Source organism: Parus major, chromosome 5 (assembly GCF_001522545.3).
Source record: "Parus major isolate Abel chromosome 5, Parus_major1.1, whole genome shotgun sequence".
NCBI classification, from domain to species: domain Eukaryota; kingdom Metazoa; phylum Chordata; class Aves; order Passeriformes; family Paridae; genus Parus; species Parus major.
This window is the reverse complement of record NC_031774.1, coordinates 51,268,820-51,279,309: the sequence shown is the minus strand read 5'-3', so window position 1 is coordinate 51,279,309 and position 10,490 is coordinate 51,268,820. Positions and strand designations below refer to the sequence as shown.

At 43.9% G+C, this 10,490-nt stretch overlaps 2 protein-coding genes across 2 annotated transcripts in view; both read left to right on the top strand.

Annotated features, from left to right (window-relative positions):
• Positions 1-5,665, top strand: part of HSP90AA1 (heat shock protein 90 alpha family class A member 1) — a 6,941-nt gene extending 1,276 nt beyond the window's left edge. The window contains exons 2-11 of the mRNA XM_015631134.1: positions 685-843; positions 937-1,303; positions 1,760-1,893; positions 2,369-2,677; positions 2,781-2,946; positions 3,209-3,399; positions 3,534-3,681; positions 4,037-4,305; positions 4,424-4,757; positions 4,916-5,665. Of these exons, the coding sequence (XP_015486620.1) occupies positions 685-843; positions 937-1,303; positions 1,760-1,893; positions 2,369-2,677; positions 2,781-2,946; positions 3,209-3,399; positions 3,534-3,681; positions 4,037-4,305; positions 4,424-4,757; positions 4,916-5,025 (2,187 nt within the window). The 3' untranslated portion in view covers positions 5,026-5,665. The remainder of the gene's footprint in view (positions 1-684; positions 844-936; positions 1,304-1,759; positions 1,894-2,368; positions 2,678-2,780; positions 2,947-3,208; positions 3,400-3,533; positions 3,682-4,036; positions 4,306-4,423; positions 4,758-4,915) is intronic.
• Positions 5,666-5,759: 94 nt separating this feature from the next.
• The window catches only part of LOC107205959, a 9,815-nt gene continuing 5,084 nt past the window's right edge, over positions 5,760-10,490 (top strand). Inside the window, exons 1-4 of the mRNA XM_015631125.3 lie at positions 5,760-7,901; positions 8,370-8,513; positions 9,448-9,518; positions 10,170-10,223. Coding sequence (XP_015486611.2) covers positions 9,516-9,518; positions 10,170-10,223 — 57 coding nt within the window. The 5' untranslated portion in view covers positions 5,760-7,901; positions 8,370-8,513; positions 9,448-9,515. The remainder of the gene's footprint in view (positions 7,902-8,369; positions 8,514-9,447; positions 9,519-10,169; positions 10,224-10,490) is intronic.

Genomic DNA, 10,490 nt, shown 5'->3' with positions numbered 1-10,490 from the left:
CCCCGCGGCGGTGGCCGGGCCTGCGCCCTGCGGTCGCGCCGCTTCCTTCTGTAGCCATTAGAGCCAGGTTGTGGTTGGACAAATCTCCCTGGGGCGAAATCCCCCGCCCCTGAGGTTAGGCGCCCGTAGCACGGGAGGCAAATGGGGGTAGCAGGTACCCGGTGAAGGACGAGTATTTATTAATGTAAATATTTGTCCAGAGAAACGGGTCCGATTGAGCAGTGTCGGTACGTGAGAGCTGTGTATAGTGTTCGCTGCTGGACGTGATAGCAGTGTATGAGAAGTAATAGGGGGATGCGAATAAGAGAGATCCCAAGTAAAAGTTTCAGGTATATTTCCATAAGAAGGGAAAATAAAGGTCCAGTATTAATCCATAAATTAAGGAAGGAGAGAGGAAAAGTGCTGTCTTATCCTAAGTGCTGTAAGGTAAAGTAAGTGTAAAAGGAAGCCTGTAATAAAAGTTCTGTCGTGTATCTTCTGCATTCCTTAAAATTCCTGAATGATTACTGGCTGGGAATAGGACTTGGGAAGCTTGTTGTTTTTGGTTTTTTTTTTAATATATGTGTGTTCCCTGGTGCTGAAAGCATGCGGTTAAAAAACTTGATTTCAGAATGCCTCCTGGAGGATATGTTAGCTAAGCTGTTCTGGATGGAATTTCAACTCCTCCCTCTTCTTCCTTCGCAGATGCCGGAAGCTGTGCAAACTCAGGACCAACCAATGGAGGAGGAGGTGGAGACCTTTGCCTTTCAGGCTGAGATTGCTCAGTTGATGTCTCTGATCATCAACACTTTCTACTCCAATAAGGAAATCTTCCTTCGTGAGCTGATTTCCAATTCCTCAGATGTAAGTAACAAAATTAGTCTGGTTAATTCTGACAATTACTGAAATTTTCAAGGAATAGCCAGGGAATGTTAAAGCTTGTCTGTTCTTTTACAGGCTCTGGATAAGATTAGATATGAAAGCTTGACTGACCCTAGCAAGCTGGATTCTGGAAAAGAGCTGAAAATTAACCTGATTCCAAACAAGCATGATCGCACTCTTACCATTGTGGATACTGGCATTGGGATGACCAAAGCTGACCTGGTCAACAACCTTGGTACCATTGCCAAGTCTGGCACCAAGGCTTTCATGGAAGCCCTGCAGGCAGGGGCTGATATCTCCATGATTGGTCAGTTCGGTGTTGGCTTCTACTCCGCCTACCTGGTTGCTGAAAAGGTGACAGTGATCACCAAGCACAACGATGATGAGCAGTACGCTTGGGAGTCCTCAGCTGGAGGGTCCTTCACTGTCAGACTGGATAATGGTGAGTGTTCAGTGTTCTTGCTCAATGATGATTTTTAAAGATGCTTGGCAATGATACATAGTCTGCCTTGGAAAGGACACAAGATAGAAGAAATTAATACAAGTAATGTGTCATATCTTGCTATTTTAGTTGGCATAATTCAGTATATATTGAACACCCAGGTAAATGGTGTATTAAGCTTTCAAAGCTTAAAGCATGAAAAAATATTAGTCAAACTTCAACGATGTATGCAGAGTCTTCAGAGACTCTGAACAGAGTAGTCAACATGTTCTGGAGCTTGTTTGAAATACATGCAGGGTACAGTAAACTTGAGAAAGTGTAACCTAACCTAGGCTGTTAATTTACATGGAAGCTTTGTTTTTCTACTGGTGAAAATGTGGCTGATGGAGCACTGCATTTTTAAAGCGTTGCATTAAGTCTGTTGCAGCAAAGTAAAGCATGTAAACTCTATTCTAGGTGAACCTCTGGGCCGTGGAACAAAAGTCATCCTGCATCTGAAAGAAGATCAAACTGAATACCTGGAAGAGCGGCGAATCAAGGAAATCGTCAAGAAGCACTCTCAGTTCATTGGCTACCCAATTACACTCTTTGTACGTACCTTACATTAAATGCTACACAAGTATCACCACTTTCACATATGAGAGTTCATGTAAGAAGGAGCAGTTAATCTTTCTTTGGTTAGTTTTGGTTTCTCCAAATACTTTATATGGAGGAATTCTGGGGAAGTGTAGTTCCAGTACTTAAAACTGCATTTCACAGGACTAGATGAAAAAAAAAAAAGATGTTTTCTAAGCCAATAATGTTGGTTACCAAATGATAAATTCATCTGGGTGTATTGTTGAGTCATTCAGTGTAGTGAAAGTGAACAGTAAGAACTTTGCTAAAAGCACATGGAGACAACCACCACTTGTGTCAGCACCCAGATGAGAGTACTTGGAGTGTGGATAGGACAGCTTGACACTGTTTGTGAAATTCCCTGGCTTTGTGAGGCTACAAGGGGTACCTTAGAACTGCTACTTAGTAATTCTACAGCTTTAGGAATTAAACTACTGATGCTGTTTGTAGGTGGAGAAGGAGCGTGATAAGGAGGTGAGCGATGATGAGGCTGAGGAAAAGGAAGAGGAAAAAGAAGAGAAGGAAGAAAAGACAGAAGATAAACCAGAGATAGAGGATGTTGGTTCTGATGAAGAAGAAGAGAAGAAGGATGGAGATAAGAAGAAGAAGAAGAAGATCAAAGAGAAGTACATTGATCAGGAAGAGCTCAACAAGACCAAGCCCATTTGGACCAGGAACCCAGATGACATAACCAATGAAGAATATGGAGAATTCTACAAGAGTCTGACTAATGACTGGGAAGACCATCTGGCTGTCAAAGTAAGTTTCTTGACGTTTGTGTTTTGCATTTGGAGAGCTGTTACGTGATGATTGCAGTGGAACCATTCAAATGGACTAAAACAATTATCTTGCTTTCTCACAGCACTTCTCTGTGGAAGGGCAGCTGGAATTCAGGGCTCTCCTCTTTGTCCCACGGCGTGCACCCTTCGATCTGTTTGAGAACAGGAAGAAGAAGAACAACATCAAACTGTATGTGCGCAGAGTTTTCATCATGGACAACTGTGAGGAACTGATCCCTGAATATCTGAGTGAGTATAATTGTGGGGAAAGTGTTGCCTAGGAGGTTAGAAGAACTGCTTAGCTATTCTGTAGTTTCCTTTTGTATGTCAAGAAATTGGGAAAGGGGGAAGATTTCAATTCTGAAGAGTTGTTGAGCAGTAATGCCTTAATTCATGTTTACTGGAGGTCTTCAGAAACAAATCCGTAATTTCTAAATGGGCAGAGCCATATGTAGGTAGAGGGACCGGTAATGTGTGAAACTAACAAAAGATGTTTCTGTCATTTTTGCAGATTTCATGAGAGGTGTGGTGGACTCTGAGGATTTACCTCTGAATATTTCTCGTGAGATGCTGCAGCAAAGCAAGATCCTGAAAGTGATTCGGAAGAACTTGGTGAAGAAGTGCTTGGAACTTTTCACTGAGCTGGCTGAAGACAAGGAGAACTACAAAAAGTTCTATGAGCAGTTCTCCAAGAACATCAAGGTTTGTAGTCTTTCTGCTGAACAGTGTGGATATTTGCATGTCCAGATTGTTCTTGTGCCTGAGCTACTAAACTACCACAGTTTAGTATTTACTTCAGGGAATCACTTAGTAATTTTTCTTCCTGCTTATTGTAGCTTGGCATCCATGAGGACTCACAGAACCGCAAGAAGCTCTCAGAATTACTGAGGTACTACACATCTGCATCTGGTGATGAGATGGTTTCTCTGAAGGATTACTGCACTCGGATGAAGGAAAACCAGAAACATGTCTACTATATCACTGGTGAGTTGGGAGCTGAAATGGTCTGAAATGCCCACAACTGTGTGTAGTTTTAGCTTCTGGGGGATTTATAGATGATGTTACAGGGTTCCAAATTCCCTTGCTTGGCAGTAATGGGAAGCATTTCTTTACCTGGGACTCCAGGAAATGGAAATTGGCTTTAAAATAAGTTTCAGAGTATTAGATGTTGGAGCATCAGTTTAAACAGCTTGAGTGTCTTTGGGCTGTCTGTGCCCCTGGGTTTTTTTCCTGTGGTTGGGACATGAAGCACCACAGCTGTTGTTGCATAGGCTCTGCAGAAGCTGAACAAGCTGCTGCTTGTGCTGAGGTTTACCTGTGGTGCTGTTGTGTGTTGCAGGTGAAACAAAGGATCAGGTGGCCAACTCTGCTTTTGTGGAGCGTCTTCGCAAGCATGGACTGGAAGTCATCTACATGATTGAGCCTATCGATGAATACTGTGTGCAGCAGCTGAAGGAATTCGAAGGCAAGACCCTGGTTTCTGTAACAAAAGAGGGCTTGGAGCTTCCAGAAGATGAGGAAGAGAAAAAGAAGCAGGAGGAGAAGAAAGCAAAGTTTGAAAATCTCTGCAAGATAATGAAAGATATCCTTGAAAAGAAAGTAGAAAAGGTAAAAACACCTTGTTTACATGTGTGTAAAAGTGCAATCTAAAGAGAATTTAGGGTAAATCAGTTGTACTTGTTAAAATGCTTAAATTGCAAACTTGTGCTTTGTATTCCCTCTGCAGGTTGTTGTGTCCAATCGTTTAGTTACTTCTCCCTGCTGCATTGTAACAAGTACATATGGCTGGACAGCCAACATGGAGAGGATTATGAAAGCGCAGGCATTAAGGGACAACTCTACAATGGGATACATGGCAGCAAAGAAACACCTGGAAATTAATCCCGATCATTCCATCATTGAAACACTGAGGCAGAAAGCAGAGGCTGATAAGAATGACAAGTCTGTGAAGGATCTTGTCATCCTGCTGTATGAGACAGCACTCCTGTCCTCTGGCTTCAGCTTAGAAGACCCTCAGACACATGCCAACCGCATTTATAGAATGATCAAACTTGGGCTGGGTAAGTTCCCAAATCTGTCCTGGCTCAAGTGAATTTGGGGTGTTACTGTCTTGGTCCTGCTTGGTAGTGTGGAAAATGAGCCCTTCAGGTGATGTGCTATGGAGATGAGATGTTTGTGTTGTGTTGTCAGCACTAATGGGGGTGTGTTTCCTGCACAGGCATTGATGAAGATGACACTGCTGCAGAAGAAGCCAGTCCAGCAGTCACTGAGGAGATGCCACCTCTTGAGGGAGATGATGACACATCACGCATGGAGGAGGTGGATTAAACCAGTTTACAGGAACTCATGAATGTTTCCTTGGCTAATATGAATAAGTTATATTTTGTATATTATGAATGTTACCTGCCAAAAAAAAAAAATCTTTGACACTTTGTCTGCATTCCCTCTTTATATTTATTTTCAAAGATGTTATACCTTTATTTTTGTTACATTGCTTTTTCAGCTGATGTGAGATACAAATGCCATTGAGGGAATATTTTCTTTAACACTGTACAACCCTAAACAGGCAAGTAAGGAGTTAGTTATTTTTGTCTGTATTAGCTGGTTGCAGGTGGCAGGGTTTTTGACTTATTCTTAATTGCCAGAAATGTGGAAAGAAGTAACGAAGATGGGAAGACATCAGGGTGTTCAAGTTTGTTTAGTGTTCCACAGCTCTTCAACTCCTATGTGTCTAACATACAGTACCTAGTAACTAGGTATCTAGGAGAGCTGAATCTCTTGGGGAAGCTTTAATCCTTCTGCTCCTAACAAGGTCTTGATGTTTAAAGTTGTTTTTTATACTGTTCAAGGATTCTGGATTGCACTCTACCATAGAATAGAATCCACTGTAAATCTCTATTGTGACTTATGCAACTCTGCATGTACAGTTCAAACCTAGAACTGTAAGAATAAAAGTGTTAAGAATTGAGCTGTGTCACTGACTTGTCTGTTCACACCAAAATAAAACTGCTCTGCCTGTGCCCACAGGAGTTGTTGTGCTGGAGCCTGAGCTCCAGCTGCTGTGCTTTAAGTCTAATTAATAGGGTGTGCTTGGTGATCCCACTACAAACCAGAGCTGGAACTGTCTGTGGAAAAGTGGTTATTACACATCACACAGCCTGCCAGGGAATACTTGGTTGTGCTGTATTCTGTGTTCCTTGGCATTTGTCTTGCAGTAGCAAAGAGAAATTCTTAGCAGCTCCATCCAGCAGCGTACCCTTTTTGCTGACTTTAAGCAGATTGTATTTGGTATTAATAGCTTAAATTCAATGAACTGATTTGAGAGGAGGAGGGAAGGAAGGGTTAAAGGGCAAAACCTGTTTCCTGCAAACTAATCCAAAGTAACTTGTGCAAGTTCTGGCTTCCTGAGGAGATCTTTATGTTAAAGCAGCAGTCGGAGGGTAGGGAGTGGTCAATCCCTGTTCTGTAGGTAGGCTTGGGGCACTGCAAGCTGCTAGAACTCAAGCTGCTGTTCCTATGTCAGTTCACTTGAGTGAGGTAATCAATCACATTGTTCCAGATCTGAATTTTCTCAAAGATGAGAAGAGAGAAGATGGGATATGAATATCCACTGCTTTGATGCTGCTTACACAGTTGCTGGAGGCTGAATGTGTGTAACAAGTGTGCCATTGTTTTCCACATCAGCTATATCAAAACATGTTCAAAATCATTTCAAATTATGGTTACCTCATAAAAGTGCAGAAAAACTGGTGCCTGCATGAGTTGAAGGCAGCATTGTCAAAGCAAGGCTGTCATTTCCTTGGACAGTGAGGCAGGAGCTGGGATTCCCCCTCAGCCGTGCCTGGGGACTGTGTGAGGTGTGCTTTGAACTCGAGTGTGTCCCTGTGCCCCGGCAGGAGCTGTCTGCTCACCCTGGCTGAGACGTCTGTGTTCCATCTGCACCCCTCTCACTGGTGGATGTGCTGCTGCTGTGATATCAAACGTGGCATCAATCCAGATGCAGAAAGGGAGTTAAGAGTTCCTAATGTGGGCACCAGTGTTGACTTTCAGTTTGGTGTGGGTGGCAGAAGCAATGATAGAAGGAAAATGCTTCCTTCTGTGATGCTCAGTGTTCGAAGTTATCACGAGAGCAGAATTCATCAGTCTTTAGGTTATTGCTCCAAGACTTCAGTGTCAAAAAACCTGATTCAATTGTATCAAAACTAAGGGAGGTTTTAAGGTATGTGTGACTTGTGACTGAAATATTGGACAAAATCTTCCATAATGTGAAAAAATGGTGAAAATACCTTCCAATTAGTAACACTGGGATTTAAAACATCCAGTGACAATGCTGAAGACCTTTTCACTTGCTCAGTGATGGCACAAGTCTTAACCTTTCTTGAAAACTAATACATCTTTAATAAAATAATTCAGGTGAAACTTGCTGTCTCCAGCATTTTTCCCCTGAGAACGTGTTTTTGAGTCATGCCCTGTGTTACACCGAGCAGCCAGACCCTAAGAAAGCCTGGACTCAAGGGAAATCAGAGCATGTTTGGGCTGGCATGAGTTCTGTGTAGGGCACTGAGCAGTGGGAAATGATGAAGATGAGCCCTGGAGCGAGGTTGCTGCACCTCTGTGACCCTTGGCCACCTCCTGGTTCACACTGCAGCCACCGGGCTCAGCGATGGCATCACCTGTGTGCTCTGGGAGCTGCACACCCGAGATCTTTGGAACTGTGTGACTGGAGCTGCTGCCTGGCCCTGCCCAGAAGGCTGCAGGGAGCAGGTGTGCTGTGGGAGCCTTGGGCTGGGCTCACCCTTGCAGCCATCATTTCATCTGCAGCCCCTCACAGACCAACCAGCCCATGGAGCCCAGGGCCTTGACGCTAACAGCTGCTGCCTGTAAAGAATTCGTAACTTATTTTGGGCAGGCTTTTGTGGGAGCAACGACTCCCAGCCCTGTACTTGGGTGAAGCAGGATGATCATTTGTGCTTACTCAGCTCAGCTGGTGCTGCAGGTACTAACACAGCCCCTTAACTCCCCGTTCAGTGGTGGGAGGTGCTGTGGGGTGGTGAGTGAGATTCTTGGTTGCTGTGTTTGGAAAATGGTTGGAGATTCTGAAGAGAGGGAGTTTTAGTAGGGGTAGAAAAGGCAGGTCTCTGTGAAGAAAAGAGATGTAAGCAACAGGATCTAGATCAGCTGGAGGCAGAAGTGGGGACATGAAGGTTTGTGGGGCTTGTGAGCTACTCCTGGTACAGCTGCTGTCACTGTCACCCCCACTGGGACTTGTTCCTGGTGCCTTTTCAGAGCAACAGCCCATTGCTGGCTTTAGAGTGAGATGTTTGTTTTGAGATTTTTGTTTGTTTTTATACAGTAGTACCTTCTGCACTGTGCAGAAAGATGCAAGAAAGCTAGCTAGAAAAGAGATAATGGGAAGAATAGGAAATTTGATTTGGAAAAAATAGTTCCTCATTTCCTAAAGAAAGAACAAGAAAGGGGATGGAGATATGGCTTTAAAAGGGTCAAATCAGATCTGCTTCCTTGTGAAAAACAGAGTAGTTCTCCAGTAACTCTGAAAAAAATACTGTTCCTGGTGTTTAAAAACAGTAAAATGACTGTGCTGGATTGTAAGTGATTAAGAAGGATGCTCAGAAAGTCTTTTGTGTTCAGCTACAACTGTCCCTCTGCTACAGGGAGATCATCTGCTCCAACAAATCACAGGAACATCTTCGATCATCCTGCCTGCCTCCAGAGCGAAGAGGGGCTCCCCTTGACTGCTGACTCTTCTGCCAGCCTGAGGGTTGTGTGAAGGAAATGGGGCTCCAGAAAATAAATTGGTGAGAGTGGAGGGGAAGTGTCACATCCCTGGCTGCCAGGCCTTGCAGACTGGATGTGTGTGCATATGTGCGTTTTTATATATATATATATATATATATGTGTGTGTGTGTGTGTGTGTGTATTTTATATGCACACTTGGGAAGTGCAGTGACTAAAGGAGTGCAGGCCCCACAGTCAGTGCTGCTGCAGAACAGCCTGGAGCCTTGCAGTGCCACAAAGGGCCATGGGAGGGTTTCGCTCTCGACTTTTCTTATTCCTTGCTTATTTTCCTCTCTTTGGAAGGAGCAGCTCTCCAGGTGGAGGAGGTTGAGCGGGGCCTGTGAGGGTGGAGGCGTGGGCCAGCCAATAAAGCTGGAGAGGCTTGAGGTGCTGGGATGGGGATGGCCTTGGTGAGGAAGAGGCAGCGGAGGAGGAGGAGGGAGACTGGGCAGGCCATGGAGGGTATGGAAGGGAGGGAGCCTCTGTAAGAGAGCCCTGAACTGGGGAGGGGGATGTGTGAGCATAGAGGGAATGAACTTTGGGAGTGGGGAACTGGAACAGAGGGCTGGCTTATGGCACAGCTTTGCAGTTATCCCTCTCTAGTCTGATTGGCTATCTTGAGCACAAATGCTTCTTTAAGGATTCAGAAAATTTGTTGTGCCTAAAAGAAGAAAAAACCAAACAAAACCCTCTATGGTCTGGTATAAGCTTCTTAAAAAAAATTATATTTTCCCAATGCTGTATGAAGGACAAATAGATAAAATCTTGTTGTGGTAGAAGACATTGGCTGCCTCTTACTTATTTTTAAACAGAAGCTGCCTTTGATTAGAGCTTAAAACAGATTATGTGAAGGACTGATCAATTTTTCTAGCATGAAGGGAGTAGTCATGTCTTGGCATTTTATCTCAGAGAAGGTTTTCTCTAATGTGCTCTCCTACCCTCTGCCTGTTTCAGTAGATGCTCAGGAAAAGGAGGATTCTGTTAAAAGCCCAGACTGTGTAGAAAGACTGGCACGAAAATACATGGTAACTTTTCTAATTGCTGCTTCTGTACCTACACCTTTTAAAATACAATTTGGAAAGTGTTTGTTGGTTTGCCCTTGGCCTGATGATCAGCAGCTGGCTGAGCTGGAAAAGAGTGAATGAAGAACAGGTGTGGATGAATTAATTTAAATGGGAGGGATGGAAGCAACTCCTCTATTTCTGCCCTACCCTCTGGGGCTTAAGGGAGCTCTTTGTTTGTAAGGTCTCTTTCTAAGCAAGAGCTTTAGAAGAAATGAGGGTTTGAGTCATTCATCTGCAGTTACATTTCTGAGCTCTAGGGCCACCAAAATGCAAAGAAACGAACAGAACCACAGTGCAAACTGAAAAATGTTTTGTAAAGTTACAAGCCTGGAGTAGCCATTCTTAGCAAGTGTGAGACATGTTCTGGTCTACTTCCCTTTGTGGTTTTGGGGGTGAGAAGTGATGAGAGAGGCTTCTATTTTCCCCTTGAGTCTCACTTGCACTAGCCAACCAGCACCACAACTGTGGGATATTAGGAAAGACAAGCTGGCTTCAGATGGGGAAGCTTTGGAGAGGCTCAGCACCTACAGATGGTACTAGAACTTCAGCTTCAGCTTGAAGCTGCAGTAACTTCTGCTTTGAGTGGCATTTCTTTCCCTTCCTCCTCTGCAGCAGAAGTGCACAGTGGAGTCAAGCACGGAGTCTGAGTCTGAAGCCAGGGCAGAGGTAAGGACTGACTCTCAAGTGTTCTGATGGTGATGTAATTCCCTGATGTGTATCCAAGTCTTCCTTCAGCCTCAATAGCGAGCATCCAAGGCATGTTGTGGAGCTGTTGATTTTGCAGCTGGAAAATAACCTAAAACTACCCCAATCCAAATACTACCCATTCCATCAGGCTCTTCCTTACAGCTGTTACTAATTTTAGAAAAGTTGATTCTAAGGGAATTCTAAGCAGAAAAGAGACAGTGTTTTAGGCAGACAAATGTTAAAAAA